We start from the raw sequence: 20,809 nt of genomic DNA, 5'->3' as shown, positions 1-20,809 counted from the left end.
GGAAATTGCTCCCAAGGATGAACCAGACTTGTGGAGGTCTAAAAAATGTTTGGTCTTGACTGATTTCTTTTGATTTTCTCATGATGTCAAGCAAAGAGGCACTGAGTTTGAAGGTAGGCCTTGAAATAAACAATTGTTGAAAAAAATTATTTGTGTCATTCACAAAGTAGATGTCCTAACCGACTTGCCAAAACTATAGTTTGTTAACAAGAAATTTGAGGAGTGTTTGAAAAACGAGTTTTAATGACTCCAACTTCTACTGTATTCATAAACATTGTGTAATATCTAGAATATTAGATATAGAACCTGTGGTTTGAATAGATGTTACAATATTTCGGCCTGTGGGATGGACTGATGTATATACTCTGTCCTCCATTACTAGTGACCTGCCCCCATGAGAGGCATGTGAGTGATCCAACAGGATAGCGTGGCTATAAAGTGTTAGAGACCAGAGACTGGGACACTGGACCATTGAGTATAGGGAAGGGAGAGGGAACCACGGCAGCATTGTTTGTTGGTGGCTGCAAAGGCTGTCAGTTGCCAAGATTAGCCGGTGATCAGGGTTTGGGCATGGTCAGAGAGAGCATTGTCTGAGCAAAATGTGTGGGTCATGCCCCTGATGTCACGCTGTCCATTCAAAGGACTGCAAAGGAGAAGAAATGTCCCTGTGGAAGGGAATGCTGTGATTGTGACAGACGAGGTCACTTCAGCTTAGCATAGACACATTACACTGGCAGTTGTGATACAGCATCGAATGACTGGCCATAGGGCATTCTGGCAAATGCCAGTGTATCTGTCTAAATGTAGATTTTTTGGTGCAGAATGGCTATTATTTGGGTAATAACGAGGGGCCTCATGGAAAACAATGGGCCAGAATGGGGGCCTCTAGGAAAAAAATGGGCCAGTGTGTTATAAATGCACAGGTGGATTTTAGGTCCTAGTCTGTTCCTGTGGTACAGTGTCACTAAGGCTGAATGTAAGGATCAGGGGTGGAAATCCCGGGGGGGACGGGGGACACACGACCCCCCCATCCTGGGAAAAATATGATTTGTCCCCCCCAATATATCACTGAAACATAACTATGTAATTTAAATAATATTAATAATACGCAATGAAAGCAATTGTGCTGATTATAGACACTTAATAGCGCGTTTTTAAGTTTCAAAAGATTGCGATCCCCCCACCCTTTGCCTCACAATGGTTTGATCCACTGCCAGTTCCTTAGTTGGCAAGGTAACAGAGGGGTCATGTCTACTGTCTGAAAGGCACTCAATGAACGTAACTGACTTAAGGTTAATCCAGTCAATCGCGCACACACACTAGCTGAATATGCAGAGCTAGCGCGCAAATATTAACTATTAAGCTAGCTAGTACCTATTCCATTTATGTGGCATCGTCAAAGATGGAATCTTTGCTATCGTCAATTTATTCCAAGATCAGCATGCAGATGATGTAAGTTAGTGCTTCAAAGTCCCTGTGATAAGGTTAGCGATAAACTGAAGTCCAAACTGAACAGAACTACACTCTCTTCTACCATTGTCTTAAATATATTTAATGGTCTCATTGCAAAAGCTAAATTGTCGCAAGGGAACTTTTATTTATTTATTTTATTTCACCTTTATTTAACCCGGGTAGCAAAGATTATAGCAAACACCACTGAAACTGCAAATTCAGCTATTGTTGGAAGCCAGCCAATATGAAACAAACTATTACAATTACAAAAGGTTGCAGCATATGTTGTGTAAATGGTGAACTCATACAGCTGTCAACTCTTGTCATTTTAATCCGTTTCACATTTGCTAGCTACCTTTTAGATCGAAGCCCAAATAGAATGATAGAAGATGATAGAAGCCCATCTCCTACTGTAAATAACCTACACACTGTGTGTGTGTGTGTAGCCAGCCAGCCAGGTAGAAAAATGGCAGAAAAATAAAAGACGGACATCAGAGTATTTTTCAATACACCAAAACACATAGTAAGAACCCTAGTAACCTAATATCTCAAAGACTAGTTGATAAAATGTTCATAAGAAAGAAATGAAATTCTAATGGAAATGTTTCACAATGATGTCAGAGCAGGCAACAGATGGCACACAGACAGCAGAGTTGGGGACAGATATGCAGGGACAGACTGGCAGAGACAGGGAGTCTCAGGTAAGTTTGTTGAGTCTTTGTTTGGCAACATTATGAAAGGTTCTCAATTTTTTTGACTTGTAAAATAGGAACATAATTGGAAAATGCCATGGATACCCCCACTCTCAACTTAAACTGGTGAGTGATCTAAGATTTGTTAAAGGCAATGGTATTGCTGTTGTGATTAGTTGTGTAGTTTTGGGTACCGGTAGTTAGGAGTACGGCAAACACCTTATTTCTTTGGTTCCTCAATATACATTTACCATATTACAATGTAGGCTATGTGTTACAGCACTACTTTTGGTGTCCCCCTCAGGAATTGGTCTTGAGAAAATTTCATGTAATTGTCCCCTCCAAAGTTGATATCAGATTTTCGCCCCTGGTAAGGATGCACTATAGATTTACATACAGTGCTTTCAGAAAGTATTCATACCCCTTGACGTATTCCACATTTTGATGTGTTACACCCTGAATTCATAATTTTTCTCACCCATCTACACAATATACCCCCATGTTTTTAGACTTTTTTATACACTTGGCACCAATATAGGCTATCTCAAGGCGTGCGCTATCAATCCCCACCTGTCTGGTAAATAGCGATGTAGTGCCGCGTCAAAACAGAAGGTGGTAGCAGGTTACATACCTTGTCAAGCTCATCGTGTAGCTCCGAAAGAGTTGGCCGTATCAATTTATCTCCAAGAGGCGCTTCTGTTTGTCGGTAGAAATCGATGTTTGGGACAGCATCAATTGTGTTATGGCCAAATGTTCGCATATAATACGTATTTGAGTGGGTATCTGAAATGTTAGTATGACCGCTTGCGGATGAACGATGGCTGCCCGTGCTCCTGACAGTGTCACCATTCTGAGCCACATCAGATCCGTCCGTCCCTATTCCACCTGAATCAAGAAACTTGACTACGCTAAATCTCCCTTTGGACTCCTCTCCACCTGCCGACCCCTTACTACCAGTCGTACCCGTAGTTCCATCAGTCCCTCCCGATGTGCGCTCTCCAGATGTGACGGGTCCTAACTCCGTTACCTCTGTCACCTGAAACCTGCTTTGCCCTGAACCCGCTGTCTTGAGAGCTGGTTTCTGACCTGAAGGTGATGACATGTCCACTGAGTAGTTATCACTGTATAATCAGATGTATTGCAGAAAATTGTTTTAAAAAGGACCATTTAAATTCCTTCCTTCAGCAATGTATGCATCAGTACTCAAGCCAAAGCTGCGCCGTGGGCATCGATCTACCCAATCCACGCTCTCCTGTTCTGGACCCCAACAGTGATGCCTCGAGTGTGGGTTGAATGTTCTGAGAAATTAGCAACTCTGAGTACGTCACCCGCCAACACGAGGTCTAGAGGTCGCAGGGCAGCACCAGGGAGCAAACAGGCAAATTTGTCCATGCGCTTTTCGTGTGCGCTTTTCAACCGCAGACACCCCACTAAGATTATTAGTTTTGAATGTATGTGAAATTAATATTTTATTATCCTGTATAGTTGTTCATTCACAGAACTCTAGTCAGGCAACTATTTCACTATTGATTCCAATAGAAAACAAGTGCTACATTGTAAACCTTACTATAACTCCCTAACTCATTAAATAAATTGAGTCGTGGCTACTCAAACATCTCCAACTGTCTGTAGAAATCAAATCATATAAGTGGTACTCACTCAGATGTCAATAAAAAATGTTAGCACTTCATTTTTTGTGAGGAATGTTAACAAATATAAGGTCATTGAGTAACTATATAACTTTATTTATCTTTGTCCTGCTAATCTAAAATGAACATTTTTGCAAGTTAGGATTATTTAATAGTTTAAAGTAAATTTAACATTTATTCAAAAAGTTGTTCTTACTTGATTCTATTGTTTTACGTCTTTACTTATAATGATAAAGTATTAGTTAGACACATTGATATTTGAGTAAAACACACTTGATTTATTTTTGTTGTGTTGATACGCAAATTATGAATACTTAATAATTTTATGTTCTTGCAACAACTTCCCTCGTTTTAATAGAGGATTGTGGGTAATTACATTTTTTGGACTTTATGATACTTTTACTCAATGTTGTATGCATGTTTGAAGAAAGATAACTATATTTCTAAAATAGTATTAAACAGTTCGTTGCGCTATGAAGTGTAATGGATCATGATGAACGGATATCAAAACCGTTGCGCAAATTGACGTTCAATAATGTGCTCAACAATGCCTGCAAGGTGGGTTAAAATTACAAATCGTGAAATACATAAAACAATGTTAAACATTAAGACACGGCCACTGAACAATACTAATCAGAAATGCTTACTTGACTTAACAAATTTACAATACTTGAAAAAAAATGAGTAATGAAAGTTAATAGGTAGAAGGGACCCTAAATGTGTATGTTTTAGACAACAAATATTAATGTTCAAGTAACTTCAATCGTTATAATTCAGAATACATAATGCAAATTAGTGTACAAAAGTTCATAAAACAAAAAAAGTTACGTAATTACAACTTAAAAAGATAACCATAACGAATATTTTGAGTTGGGTCGCTCGAATGGTTCTATCGCTTTCCTCAAACATTTTTAGTTAGCAGAACTAATTCTATGTTTTACAGTGTAGACAGATATGCATAGTATTTCTTTTATTTATGTAGAATTATTGAGTTAAATAAAAAATGTATAGTTCATGACCTACGTTCAATAATTATGAGTTATACTCAATAAAAACAAAGGAATCTTACAAGCCCCACACTCTCAAATACTCATGCATTCATATTCAGACCCTAGTCAATGGAACACAATGTTGTCAGTACTGCAACCACATTAGCATAGTGAACAACAACAGTCTTTCACTGTCTGGTACTTGATGATTGTGAATAGAAAAGCTCTCCATACAATGATTCTATAAAACAAAAGTAAGGACTCTATTTTTATTTAGCCAACTGAAAAATAAAGTAGGGGGGAAGATGACTGTGTAGGCTAATACTACTGTAATAACAATGCAAGTCGATCATTGCAGGTAAATTGATTGAAAAACCGCCATCATATTTCTGAAACAAAGAGGGCAGTGTCCATATAAGAATTGTATTAATGTTTCAATACTTTAACAATTCAGCATTAGAATGTTTCAATCAATTGCTTGTAAGAATAACTTTGAGTTGTCCTCAATTTACTTTTACTTACTAAAATACATTTTCTGTTTCTGAAGCTGAACTCTGGACATTATATCCCTTTGCATCATACATCAATTTAGAAAGAAAAATTAAGTGAAAAGTGATGCCTCTTAGCAAGTGTGTCTGTCCATCGAGTCCACAATGGCACAGTACCAGTATTTGTCTATACTAGATACCACCATGTCCAACCCTCTGAGTGAACAATGTGGCAGCTCAGACAATTTCAATCATGGTCAGAAGTGTAGAAATGCTTTGTCCAAGTGGAAGCGACCCCAGAAGTATCATCATGACATTTCAGGTTGCTGTCTGTAGTCCTGAAACTCACAATACATGATTTTGAGGTGAGAAGGACTGCTTTGCAAGACTGCATGGTTGGTTAAGTGACAATAGATGTACATCACCTCCTACTGTGACCAACAAAGTGGTTGCTTACTGCCACCTAATGGATGAACATGTACAAGACTGAAGGAACCCAAGCAGTCTGACAGGATACTCTTATAAGGGTTGGTATTCACGATAAGGATCTGTATAATTACTTTTAGACACATTCAATTCTGCAACCACAAAGAGCTCATTACATAAGAGTAAACTATTTCAAGCTGTAAGATGTTTAAAGAAAAGAACATTGGGGAATGACATTTCCTTACATATTTATTGAGGGAATATCTGACTCCATTCCAAACATTCCCCTATTCTCTTAGGGAGGCTGGTACAGTTGGCGAGCTGTGACCACAACTGTTGTACCTGAAAAAGTGAGAGGCGTTGTGAGCCTCAAGGCCTGTCTGTGTTGCACTGAATGCAGAGTGCTGTAATACCCCACCTCTGTCCTGGCCATGACACAGATGCATGCAGCCCTCAAAACACAGGCTTTCCTCCTGTGGTCCATGAGGAACCTCAGCCAGTGCCTCATTCTGCCCAGGGAGGGATAAACAAATATAGAATAACTTCATTTTCCCCATAGGAAACTGTATACTCCTGTCTGCTATGCACATATCCATAAAAAATATATTTTTTAAAGAAAAATACATCCTACTCAATATTTTAGGTAGAGTTAAATGACTTTGCAACACTTAATTATATGCTCTATGAGAATAACGTCAGGAAGTCTACTGATACTAAGGTTTTCACATGTATTTTAATATAATATTTTGTTTGTGTTTATTCGTTTGTGATGTTTTAGGTTACAAAAAATGATATGTAATTTTACAAATTGTAACACATTTGAACGTCTTACCTTTCACAATGTATGGAATTTCAATAAAGAACAATGTTGTTTTTTATTATGGAGAGGAGATGCCTCGCGAAATGATGGCCTCAGCTTTAGCGAGAGTCTCTGGTTCTTCATATCTTGCTTCCATTGCATTACATAGAGTTTAGGGATCATTGGATGTTTACTGAAGAACTTTGGGGCATGAGAAAATAAATCCATTAGAAAAACATATAATAACATTATTATGAGAATGCGTCACACAGCAAATTTCTCATTATCACACATTTTGTTTTGTACTAAGAGTGCTCTACTTTTGAAAACTAAATAACAATGGTGATGTTTGAGCTTATGGGTTTATAATACACTGCTCAAAAAATAAAGGGAACACTTAAACAACACAATGTAACTCCAAGTGAATCACACTTCTGTGAAATCAAACTGTCCACTTAGGAAGCAACACTGATTGACAATAAATTTCACATGCTGTTGTGCAAATGGAATAGACAACAGGTGGAAATTATAGGCAATTAGCAAGACACCCTCAATAAAGGAGTGGTTCTGCAGGTGGGGACCACAGACCACTTCTCAGTTCCTATGCTTCCTGGCTGATGTTTTGGTCACTTTTGAATGCTGGCGGTGCTTTCACTCTAGTGGTAGCATGAGACGGAGTCTACAACCCACACAAGTGGCTCAGGTAGTGCAGCTCATCCAGGATGGCACATCAATGTGAGCTGTGGCAAGAAGGTTTGCTGTGTCTGTCAGCGTAGTGTCCAGAGCATGGAGGCGCTACCAGGAGACAGGCCAGTACATCAGGAGACGTGGAGGAGGCCGTAGGAGGGCAACAACCCAGCAGCAGGACCGCTACCTCCGCCTTTGTGCAAGGAGGAGCAGGAGAAGCACTGCCAGAGCCCTGCAAAATGACCTCCAGCAGGCCACAAATGTGCATGTGTCTGCTCAAACGGTCAGAAACAGTTTCCATGAGGGTAGTATGAGGGCCCGACGTCCACAGGTGGGGGTTGTGCTTACAGCCCAACACCGTGCAGGACGTTTGGCATTTGCCAGAGAACACCAAGATTGGCAAATTCGCCACTGGCGCCCTGTGCTCTTCACAGATGAAAGCAGGTTCACACTGAGCACATGTGACAGACGTGATAGAGTCTGGAGACGCCGTGGAGAACGTTCTGGTGCCTACAACATCCTCCAGCCTGACCGGTTTGGCGGTGGGTCAGTCATGGTGTGGGGTGGCATTTCTTTGGGGAGCCGCACAGCCCTCCATGTGCTCGCCAGAGGTAGCCTGACTGCCATTAGGTACCGAGATGAGATCCTCAGACCCCTTGTGAGACCATATGCTGGTGCGATTGGCCCTGGGTTCCTCCTAATGTAAGACAATGCTAGACCTCATGTGGCTGGAGTGTGTCAGCAGTTCCTGCAAGAGGAAGGCATTGATGCTATGGACTGGCCCGCCCGTTCCCCAGACCTGAATCCAATTGAGCACATCTGGGACATCATGTCTCGCTCTATCCACCAACGCCACGTTGCACCAGACTGTCCAGGAGTTGGCGGATGCTTTAGTCCAGGTCTGGGAGGAGATCCCTCAGGAGACCATCCGCCACCTCATCAGGAGCATGCCCAGGTGTTGTAGGGAGGTCATACAGACACGTGGAGGCCACACACACTACTGAGCCTCATTTTGACTTGTTTTAAGGACATTACATCAAAGTTGGATCAGCCTGTAGTGTGGTTTTCCACTTTAATTTTGAGTGTGACTCCAAATCCAGACCTCCATGGGTTGATAAATTGGATTTCCATTGATTATTTGTGTGTGATTTTGTTGTCAGCACATTCAACTATGTAAAGAAAAAAGTATTTAATAAGATTATTTCTTTCATTCAGATCTAGGATGTGTTGTTTAAGTGTTCCCTTTCTTTTTTTGAGCAGTATATATTTGATGGTAAACTCAGCAAAAAAAGAAACGTCCTCACTGTCAACTGTGTTTATTTTCAGCAAACTTAACATGTGTAAATATTTGTATGAACATAACAAGATTCAACAAATGAGACATGAACTGAACAAGTTCCACAGACATGTGACTAACAGAAATGCAATAATGTGTCCCTGAACAAAGGGGGTGGGGGGTCAAAAGTAACAGTCAGTATCTGGTGTGGCCACCAGCTGCATTAAGTACTGCAGTGCATCTCCTCCTCATGGACTGCACCAGATTTGCCAGTTCTTGCTGTGAGATGTTACCCCACTCTTCCACCAAGGCACCTGCAAGTTCCCGGACATTTCTGGGGGGAATGGCCCTAGCCCTCACCCTCTGATCCAACAGGTCCCAGACGTGCTCAATGGGATTGGGCTCTTCGCTGGCCATGGCAGAACACTGACATTCCTGTCTTGCAGGAAATCACACACAGAACGAGCAGTATGGTTGGTGGCATTGTCATGCTGGAGGATCATGTCAGGATGAAGCTGCAGGAAGGGTATCACATGAGCGAGGAGGATGTCTTCCCTGTAATGACAACAAGCTCAGTCCGATGATGCTGTGACACACCGCCCCAGACCATGATGGACCCTCCACCTCGATCCCGCTCCAGAGTACAGGCCTCAGTGTAACGCTCATTCCTTCAACGATAAACACGAATCCAACCATCACCCCTGGTGAGACAAAACCGCGACTCATCAGAGAAGAGCACTTTTTGCCAGTCCTGTCTGATCCAGTGACGGGTGGTTTGTGCCCATAGGCGACATTGTTGCCAGTGATGTCTGGTGAGGACCTGCCTTACACCAGGCCTACAAGCCCTCAGTTCAGCCTCTCTCAGCCTATTGCGGACCGTCTGAGCACTGATGGAGGGATTGTGCATTCCTTGTGTAACTCAGGCAGATGTTGTTGCCATCCTGTACCTGTCCCGCTGGTGTGATGTTTGGATGTACCGATCCTGTGCAGGTGTTGTTACATGTGGTCTGCCACTGCGAGGACGATCAGCTGTCTGCCCTGTGTCTCTGTATCGCTGTCTTAGGCATCTCACAGTATGGACATTGCAATTTATTGCCCTGGCCACATCTGCGGTCCTCATGCCTCCTTGCAGCATGCCTAAGGCACGTTCATGCAGATGAGCAGGGACCCTGGGCATCTTTCTTTTGGTGTTTTTCAGAGTCAGTAGAAAGTCCTCTTTAGTGTCCTAAGTTTTCATAACTGTGACCTTAATTGCCTACCGTCTGTAAGCTGTACCACAGGTGCATGTTCATTAATTGTTTATGGTTCATTGAACAAGCATGGGAAAATGTGTGATATGCACACCTCTTGGAGGAGGGAATGCAACACCCTGCTACACTCAACTCCCCGTGGAGTGAAAGAGGTATGTGACTGTAGGTGCGGGTAAGGATGACAGAGGCAGCATATATTACCGTTTACAGGGAATTTATTTCCTTCACGTGGTAATTTGGGGAAAATGGCTGGACGGAACCAAAGCAAAGAAAGGAAAAGTTAGAGCCCCCTCTCCTACCTTACCTACCTACCCACAACTTACCTAACTAGCACCAACTGGCGCACTAACCAAAATACAGGGGATGGTCCACCCAGGTCTTACCTAGTGTGCATAGACATAGTACATACAACGGCTATATGTATGCCCGCAGGCGTCTTGCCTAAGTACTCCCAAGGTGCCTTCCCCTTCGTCCCTGGGAACAACTGAATCAGACTAATACAAACTTAAAGTGAACAATTTCACTAATCAAAAACACAGTCCTATGGCAAACACAAACGTCAGCAGGACCGGCTACAAAATACTTTACAAAAATATACAGACCAACAACGAAACACAGGACATACCAAGAAGCTCTCTCTGAGCAACAACCAATACAGAACATACCCAGAAGCTCTCTGCGCAACAACCAATACAGGACATACCCAGAAGCGTTCTCCCCTAACAAAGGAACAGTGGCTTATATCCAGCTGCAGGAGTTTGTAATTGCCGACAGCTGTATCCCCTAACGAGAGGGAGGGATCAGACCTCCAATTGTCGATGGGGCCGACCAATCAGCTGCTTTGAATCCAGGAAGCCATTTCTTGAAATACACGTACATATACACAAACAAACCCAAAACACAGAAACAGGTTAAGTAACACGCCCACCCCAAAACCTGCAAACTCCCAGTTTGCAACAATAAAAAACCAACACGCATCCCCAGTTACTAAACCCCTGATAGAGCTTTGGCAACTACATTCGCCGAACCCTTCACATACTTAATCTGTATATTGTATCCTTGTACAATCAGAGCCCACCGCATAAGGCGACGGTTCTGATTGTACATTTGCTTCAAAAACACCAAAGGATTATGGTCCGTGAAGACCAGTACAGGCAAGGCACTGGAGTCCACATATACCTCAAAAAACTGTAAGGCTAGCAATAAAGTGTCTCTTGTTCAATGGTGGAGTACCTTGACTGACATGAGTTGAACTTATGGGAGAAGAAACTGACAGGCCGATCCATTCTCTCTTCATCTTCCTGCAAGATAACTGCACCCACCCCCACTATACTAGAGTCTACCTCCAACTTAAAAGGTCTGTCAAAGTTGGGGGCGGCAAGCACTGGAGCACTACAAAGTAGCGCTTTGGCGGACTCAAAAGCATAGTTACATTCCTGGGACCACTTAAATGGTACTTTGGGACTAAGCAGAGATGTAAGGGGAGCTACTACCGTCGAAAATGTATTACAGAACGTACGATAGTACCCTACCATCCCCAGGAATCTGCGCAACTGGCGGTGAGTCGTGGGAGCAGGAAAAGCAACAATTGCTTCCACTTTGCCAGTTACTGTGTGCACTTGACCTCGTCCCACCTGCTTCCCTAAGTAAGTCACAGTAGCCTTCCCATACTCACACTTGGCCAAATTGAGGGCTAACTTTTTAAGGCTAGGGGGCAGTATTCGGAAGTTTGGATGACAGAGGTGCCCAAAGTAAACTGCCTGTTACTCAGGCCCAGAAGCTAGGATATGCATGGTAGTATTGGATAGAAAACTCTAAAGTTTCTACAACTGTTAAAATAATGTCTGTGAGTATAACAGACCTGATTTGGCAGGCGAAACCCCGAGGACAATCCACCCAGTAAAATTGTTTTTTGAGGTCATTGGACTTTAATGCAGGAAGTGGGTGAGGCGCTGTCCTCAGACGTCAAATGCTATGCTTTCACCATAAAGCCTATTGTAAATCGGACAAAGCGGTTCGATTACCAAGATTCTAAGCTAAAGAATGGTGTATAACACTTGTATTTTTATTTTATTACTTTTGTTTTTTGAATTTCACGCTCTGCAATTTCACCGGATGTTGTCGAGGTGGGACGCTAGCATCCCAATGATCCGAAAGAAGTTAAAGAAGCATTCTCCAACCGCTGAAACACACTTCAAGGTGGCGAGATGATTAGACCAAGTAGACAAATGAGTCACCACATCGTCAAGGTAAACAGTACAATTTGGCACATCCACGAACACAATGTTAACTAGGCGCTGAAAAGTAGCAGGTGCATTTCACATTCCAAAGGGCATCAAAGTGTATTGTACGAAGTTATCAAGCGTAACGAAAGCCGAGATGTCAGAAGCTCGAGAGGTCAGAGGCATCTGCCAATAACCTTTTAGCAAGTCTAACTTACTTATGTAAGCAGCAGAGCCAATTCTATCAATGCAGTCATCTAAGCGAGGTAGAGGAAAAGAATCAGAATTTGTAATGACATTTATGCGACGATAGTCCGTACATAAGCGGGACGTACCGTCAGGTTTAGGAACAAGAATACACGGAACACCAGGAGCTGTTACTTGGTTTTGCCATGTCATTCTGTAATAAATAAGCTACCTCCCTTTTCATTACCTCCCTTTTCTTAGTGTTAATAACCTCTTACATCTAGACGTTCCGCTAGCGGAACACCTGCTCCAATATCCAATGATAGGCGTGGCGCGAATTACAAATTCCTCAAAAATCCAAAAACTTCAATTTTTCAAACATATGACTATTTTACACCATTTTAAAGACAAGACTCTCCTTTATCTAACCACACTGTCCGATTTCAAAAAGGCTTTACAGCGAAAGAAAAACATTAGATTATGTCAGCAGAGTGCCCAGCCAGAAATAATCAGACACCCATTTTTCAAGCTAACATATAATGTCACAAAAAACAAAACCACAGCTAAATGCAGCACTAACCTTTGATGATCTTCATCAGATGACACTCCTAGGACATTATGTTATATAATACATGCATGTTTTGTTCAATCAAGTTCATATTTATATCAAAAACCAGCTTTTTACATTAGCATGTGACGTTCAGAACTAGCATTCCCACCGAACACTTCCGGTGAATTTACTAAATTACTCACGATAAATGTTCACAAAAAGCATAACAATTATTTTAAGAATTATAGATACAGAACTCCTTTATGCAATCGCTATGTCCAATTTTAAAATAGCTTTTCGGTGAAAGCACATTTTGCAATATTCCGAGTAGATAGCCTGGCCATTATGGCTAGCTATTTTGACACCCACCAAGTTTGGTACTCACCAAACTCCGATTTACTATAATAAAAATTGGATTACCTTTGCTGTTCTTCGTCAGAATGCACTCCCAGGACTTCTACTTCAATAACAAATGTTGGTTTGGTTCCAAATAATCCATAGTTATATCCAAATAGCGGCGTTTTGTTGTGCGTTCAAGACACTATCCGAAGGGTGACGAAGGGTGACGCGCCCGGCACGTTTCGTGACAAAACATTTAAAAATATTCCATTACCGTACTTCGAAGCATGTCAACCGCTGTTTAAAATCAATTTTTATGCGATTTTTCTCGTAAAAAAGCGATAATATTCCGACCGGGAGTCGTTGTTTTCGTTCAAAGACTGAAAATAAAAACATGGAGTCTCCTCGTGCAGTCTCATTGTTCTCAGATCGACCACTATCCAAATGCGCTAATGTTTTTCAGCCATGGCCTGCAAAGGCATCATTCAACGTTTTGCCGCCTTCTGAGAGCCTATGGGAGCCGTAGGAAGTGTCACGTTACAGCAGAGATCCTCAGTTTTCAATAAAGAGAGTGTAGAAGGCCAAGGAATGGTCAGAGAGGGCACTTCCTGTAAGGAATCTTCTCAGGTTTTGGCCTGCCAAATGAGTTCTGTTATACTCACAGACACCATTCAAACAGTTTTAGAAACTTTGGAGTGTTTTCTATCCAAAGCTAATAATTATATGCATATTCTAGTTTCTGGGCAGGAGTAATAATCAGATTAAATCGGGTACGTTTTTTATCCGGCCGTGAAAATACTGCCCCTATCCATAATTTACCCGGTACTGATGCTGACGTATAGGAGCAGTGTTCCCCACATCCACATCATGTTCCAAGATGGACGTGCGACTTGGAACATCCTGAAACACATTGAGAAAACAATGTATCAATAGGATAAGATCATTAGTTTGATCGTTATCCAAATGTTACATTTGAGAGGGTAACTTTTTCAGCATCTCCGAATTACATTAGCGTTCACACTGCTGTAACGTATGGCGGGACTCTAACCCGTCCTACTCATCCTCTTCTAGGTCCCAGCCAGGCTTCAGCACCACCGCAGCCACACTGGACCAGCTTATCTGAGGAGCTGTCTGGAGAGTCACTCACATAATATGCTTTCAGCATGTTAACATGACACACACGGGAAGAATCCCTACGATTTGGGGTCTTTGTCACATAATTGGTGTCAGGGAGTTTCTTTTCCACAAGATATGGCCCAGAAACACGTGCCGACAGAGATGAGCCAGGGATTGGTAACAAAACTAAAACTTGATCCCCCGGTGCCAAAGAACGGCCAACAGCCTCTTTGTCATTATGTAATTTCATGCGTTTTTGAGACGAGGAGAGAGACTTTTGGGCTAACACACATGCGACGTGCAGTCTCTCCCGCATCTTATTGACATAATCCAACACATTTGTAGGGGCGCTACTGGGTGTAGGAGATAGGATATGCTCCTTCAATACTTTTAGCAGACCCCATGGGGTGTGTTCAAACACAAGGACTCTTGTATTGTTTCCCTGATAGCAAATAGGACAAAGGGCACCCCCTCATCCCAATCGGTACTGGTATTCATGCAATACTTGCGTAGCATCGCCTTTAGCGTCTGATGCCAGCATTCGAGGGCCCCTTGACTCTCCGGATGATACGGACTAGAGACCTGATGGGAAATACACAATGTCTTTAACAAATTTGAGAACAAGAACAGTTTTGACATAAAGTTGGATCCCTGATCAGTTTGGATTACTTTAGGGAGTCCAAACGTAGAGAAGAACTTCACTAGTGCCTTCACCACAGTCTTAGCCGTTATAGTACGGAGAGGGATAGCCTCTGGGTATCGTGTAGCACTGCACATTATTGTTAGTAAGAACTGGTTACCTGACCTGGTTTTCGGCAACGGACCTACACAATCGATTATCACTCGTTCAAATGGTTCCCCCACCACAGGAATCGGGCAGAGCGGCGCACAAGGAACTGTTTGATTCGGTTTCCCAGGGAGTTGACATACATGACATATTTTACAAAATTGGACCACGTCCGACTTCAAACCTAGCCAGAAGAAATGTCGAAGGACTCGGTTATAAGTCTTTATGATCCCCAAATGTCCGAACCACGCCTGGTCATGGGCGAGTGACAGCACCTGCTGTCGGAACGGTGTAGGAACAACCACTTGACACACTTCACTCCAGTCACTAACTGTGTTATGAGCTGCCCATTTACGCATCAAAACTCCTGCTTCCATAAAGTAGGCGGTCTCCCTAGTTTTAGAAATTACCGAAGCAAAACACTTGCGAAGACTGGTGTCTCCTTTTTGACATTCAATCACCTTCTCGGGGGTGACAGACAAAATAATTTAATGTAATTGGGGCGCGATTTCGCTTTCCCCTGCCCTAGTTTTTACGGGGTAAAAACAGTCGGCATTGCAGAAGGATTACTCGGTACATTGTCTTCTACCTCAACATTCTCAAAAATGGAACTAGACAAATACACCACATCTCCCAGCTTGCGAGATTGTGCCCTCATCAACACACAAGCAGGAAAAACATGGGGAAATGCTTGAACCAATTTATCATCTGTAGTTTTAATTTCTGGGTTGTTTACTACTTCTAACACAGGAGTGACGTTACCACCAGCGATATCATTCCCTAGTAGCAATGTGACTCCTTTTACTGGCAGTGTAGACACTACACCAACACGGAAACATCCTGATACCAAGTCTGACACTAAGTGGACCCAGTGTAATGGTACGTTTTTTGTCTCTATACCCTGCAATATGACATGCGAGCCACAATACGTTTCAGGAGACCAGGGTAAAGCATCAGTAATGATTACTGACTGCACCGTCCTGGTGTCTCGTAAGATTTGTATGGACATTTGAGCCACTTGTTCTCCAGTTAAGGAAACACAACCGGCAGAGCTAAACGGAGCATAGATAGGATCCAGTTTCCCAAATGCTGAATCAATAACTCGGTCCAATGGACGAGCCAAAGACTGGACTAAACCCACGCTTTTTAATTTAGGGGATGGTGACAGGGACTGTTCGGGTTTATTTTTCAAAGCCGGGCAGTCCGCAATCACGTGACCCTTTTGGTGACAGTAAAAACATTTACGGATTTCGTGCGAAGGCTTAGGGTTGTCAGAGGAAAAGCGACCCGAACGAGGCACTGATGACGTAATCGTTCGGCCTTCAAAACGAGGAGCACCAAAGACAGTCTTGTGTGTCAAAGCAATGTCGCCGCTTTCTGTTCATTTAAATTAACTACAATTCTATCAGGCAGGTTGCTTTTAAAATCCTCCAACAGCATCAACTCCCGAATATCAGCAAAGGTGTTAGCTTTGCTGGCTGAACACCAGCGATTAAACAGAGACACTTTGTCCCTAGCAAACTCAACAAATGTACGGTGAGAGTTTTTTTTGTGGTTCCTGAAGCGTTGCCTATAAGCTTCAGGCACCAACTCAAAAGCCCGCAACACGGTTGTTTTAACTACATCGTCCTGTAAACTGTCTTCCAGGGAGAGAGCAATTTACATTGTAACAGGAGCGGCAAAACCTTGAGTGGCCAATCCAGTTGTCGGATCCTAACCTCCTTGTCGATTTCCATTTTCCTAAATCGAACTTCATCTGTCTATCTCGCTCTTTATCTTTTTGTGCCATTTCCAAACGGGCCAGCCTCACCATAAGCGTAGCGGTCCCGTCTGAACGACCTGAAGCAGAAGATAAAGGGTCAAATCGGGGCAATGTAAAGGGGGTACAAACAACCTCTTCCTCCGCGTCGTCCTCCGACTTTGCATCGGAAGGTCTACCCGTCTCCTCTCCTGAAGCCTCCCTCTTGTCATCTTTCAACGAGAAAATGTGTTCTCACCAAACCCTCCCTGACTAGCACCAAAAGCTCAGCCATAATGGTCAGCTGTAGCACAAAGGTCTACTTTCCGCAACCCCATCAACCGATCAACAGAGGGCACTTCAATAAACTGTGAGACTGCTGAGGCAGCCATTTTGTACGCAGCAGCCTACTTAACACACGCAAACTAAACCAGTCATCCAAACTCACAACCTATCACCACACCTCAATCACCAATCACAGAGAGCACAGAGCAGCAGGGTCCGGTGGGTTTAATGGATCCCGGATGAGCCCCCATTATGTTACGCACGGCTCTTGGAGGAGGGAACGCAACACCCTGCTACACGCAACTCCCCGTGGAGTGAAAGAGGTATGTGACTGCAGGTGCGGGTAAGGATGACAGAGGTAGAATATATTACCGTTTACAGGGAATTTATTTCCTTCACATGGTAATTTGGGGAAAAGGGGCTGGACGGAACCAAAGCAAAGAAAGGAAAAGTTAGAGCACCCTCTCCTACCTTAACTTCAACTTACCTAACTAGCACCAACTGGCGCACTAACCAAAATACAGGGGATGGTCCACCCAGGTCTTACCTAGTGTGCATAGTAGAGGTCGACCGATTATGATTTTTCAACGCCGATGCCGATTATCGGAGGACCAAAAAAGCAGATACCGATTAATCGGCCTTTTTTAATTTTTTTTAATTTATTTGTAATAATGACAATTACAACAATACTGAATGAACACTTATTTTAACTTAATATAATACATCAATAAAATCAATTTAGCCACAAATAAATAATGAAACATATTCAATTTGGTTTAAATAATGCAAAAACAAAGTGTTGGAGAAGAAAGTAAAAGTGCCATGTAAGAAAGCTAACGTTTAAGTTTCTTGCTCAGAACATGAGAACATATGAAAGCTGGTGGTTCCTTTTAACATGAGTCTTCAATATTCCCAGGTAAGAAGTTTTAGGTTGTAGTTATTATAGGAATTATAGGACTATTTCTCTCTATACAATTTGTATTTCATATACCTTTGTCTATTGGATGTTCTTATAGGCACTTTAGTATTGCCAGTGTAACAGTATAGCTTCCGTCCCTCTCCTCGCTCCTACCTGGGCTCGAACCAGGAACACATCGACAACAGCCACCCTCGAAGCAGCGTTACCCATGCAGAGCAAGGGGAACAACTACTCCAAGTCTCAGAGCGAGTGACGTTTGATACGCTATTAGCGCGCACCCGCTAACTAGCTAGCCATTTCACATCGGTTATACAAGCCTAATCTTGGGAATTGATAGGCTTGAAGTCATAAACAGCGCAATGCTTGAAGAATTGCGAAGAGCTGCTGGCAAAACACACGAAGGTGCTGTTTGAATGAATGCTTACGAGCCTGCTGCTGCCTACCACCGCTCAGTCAGACTGCTCTATCAAATATCAAATCATAGACTTAATTATAACATAATAACACACAGAAATACGAGCCTTTGGTCATTAACATGGTCAAATCCGGAAACTATCATTTCGAAAATGAAACGTTTAATATTTCGGTGAAATACGGAACCGTTACGTATTTTATCGAACGGGTGGCAACCCTAAGTCCAAATATTCCTGTTACATTGCACAACCTTCAATGTTATGTCATAATTATGTACAGTTCTGGCAAATTAATTACGGCCTTTGTTAGGAATAAATGGACTTCACACAGTCCGCATAGATAGAAATGGTGAGTGTCTCCATTTTCAATTTGTGGACCTTATTGGAAATGATCACAATATTATTGTTTTGTACGCTTTAGAAACAATGGTTTCTTTATCTCAGGGAAAGACAGATTGCAGCACTCTGGCTTGTGCAGGATGAGTTTTTTGGTGAACATTCTTCAGATGGTGGGGGTTTTCAAATCTCACACTCTGGATTGGGAAAGGATGAGAGTTGTCAAGGCAGACAAAGACATGACTGAGAGAGGGGTATTCCTCACTTTGCTGCCTGGTATCTCCCTCCTTATCGGTTTGTTTCAGGTGAGAGATCACAAAAGACAAGATGGGTATCACCTAAGCCCGACAAGACGTAAATACATCTTATCATAATGTTACAATTGTTTTAACAAGCGGCACCATTAGTTGTGGTAATAATATGTTTCCAGAATATCGTGACACAAGCCTCACTTCATGTAAATATCAGACTTTACAGAACAATAACAATGTATTCTTTGTGTTAATTTTGCAAGCGTGTCGAGATGCTTCTCAACCTGACATGCAAAAAGTTCTGAAGCCTATCAGGACCTGCATGGCCAGTTTCAGGTAAATTAATTAATAGTGGTTGGAGCAGTGATCCTCATTCCTTCTCCTACACTTAGAAAAAAATATGTTATCTAACTGAACCAAAATATAAATGCAACATGCAACAATTTGAAAGATTTTACTGAGTTATAGTTCATATAAGGAAATCAGTCAATTTAAGTAAATTCATTAGACCCTAATCTATGGATTTCACATGACTGGGTATACAGAGATGCATCTGTTGGCCACAGATACAGTACCTTACAAAGAAAGTAGGGGTGTGGATCAGAAAACCAGTCAGTATCTGGTGTGACCACCATTTTCCTCATGCAGCACGATACATCTCTTTCGCTTAGAGTTGATCAGGCTATTGATTGTGGCCTGTGGAATGTTGTCCCACTCCTCTTCAATAGCTGTGCGAAGTTACTGGATATTGGCAGGATCTGGAACACGCTGTCATACTCATCAATCCAGAGCATCCCAAACATGCTGAATGGGTGACATGTCTGGTGAGTATGCAAGCCATGGAAGAACTGGGACATTTTCAGATTCCAGGAACTGTGTACAGATTCTTGCGACACGGGGCTGTACATTATCATGCTGGAACATGAGTTGATGGCGGTGGATGAATTGCACACAATGGGTCTCAGGATCTTGTCACGGTATCTCTGTGCATTCAAATTGCCATCGATAAAATGCAATTATGTTCGTTGTCCATAGCTTATGCCTGCCCATACCATAACCCCACCGCCTCCATGGGACACTCTGTTCACAACATTGACATCAGCAAACCGCATGACGACGAGCATGCCTATGAGCTTCCCTGAGACGGTTTCTGACAGTTTTTGCAGAAATTCTTCAGTTGTGCAAACCCACAGTTTCATCAGCTGTCCCGCTGGCTGGTCTCAGACAATCCCGCAGGTGAAGAAGCTGGATGAGTAGGTCCTGGCCTGGCATGGTTACATGTGGTCTGCGGTTGTGAAGCCAGTTGGATGTACTGCCAAATTCTCAAAAATTATTTTGGAGGTTGCTTATGGCAGAGAAATTAATATTAAATTCTCTGGCAACAGCTCTGGTGGACATTCCTGCAGTCAGCATGCCAATTTCAAGTTCTCTCAAAACTTGAGGCATCTATGGAATTGTGCTGTGTGACAAAACTACACATTTTAGATTGGCCTTTTGTTGTCCCCAGCACAAGGTGCACATGTGTAATCATCATGCTGTTTAAATCAGCTTCTTGATATGCCACACTTGTTAGGTGGATGGATTCTCTTGGCAAAGGAGAAATGCTCACTCACAGGGATGTAAGCAAATTAGTGCACATAGTGTATATTTCCACACTATGAGGTTGGAATAAGTGTGAAATTGTGAAAATAATGATAATGCCATTTTAGTATAAGAGCTGTTTGACAACTGTCGTGGAAATGAGAGATACTTGGTAATTTCTTCAAACAATCATCTATTATTTTATATCGATTAATTATTGCAATAATGAAACCGTCAGCCCAACAGTATTGACTGACTGTTAGGCTGAGAGCCTAACTCAAGATGAAAAAACTGATATTATATAGGCCCTAAAAAATGCTTAGTCAGTCATTTCTAACCTTCCCATAAGCCACCTTGGTTATCTACACAGTATGGTGT

General features: G+C 42.3%; 1 protein-coding gene across 1 annotated transcript in view; it reads right to left on the bottom strand.

Moving 5' to 3' along the window:
* LOC115167643 (solute carrier family 12 member 2) overlaps positions 1–3,470 on the bottom strand; it is a 40,047-nt gene extending 36,577 nt beyond the window's left edge. The window contains exon 1 of the mRNA XM_029722252.1: positions 2,776–3,470. Within this exon, the coding sequence (XP_029578112.1) occupies positions 2,776–3,246 (471 nt within the window). The 5' untranslated portion in view covers positions 3,247–3,470. The remainder of the gene's footprint in view (positions 1–2,775) is intronic.
* Between the last annotated feature and the right edge of the window lie 17,339 nt (positions 3,471–20,809).

Source organism: Salmo trutta, chromosome 29 (genome assembly GCF_901001165.1).
Source record: "Salmo trutta chromosome 29, fSalTru1.1, whole genome shotgun sequence".
In the NCBI taxonomy this organism is placed as follows: Eukaryota; Metazoa; Chordata; class Actinopteri; order Salmoniformes; family Salmonidae; genus Salmo; species Salmo trutta.
This window is presented reverse-complemented; position numbering and strand designations above follow the sequence as displayed.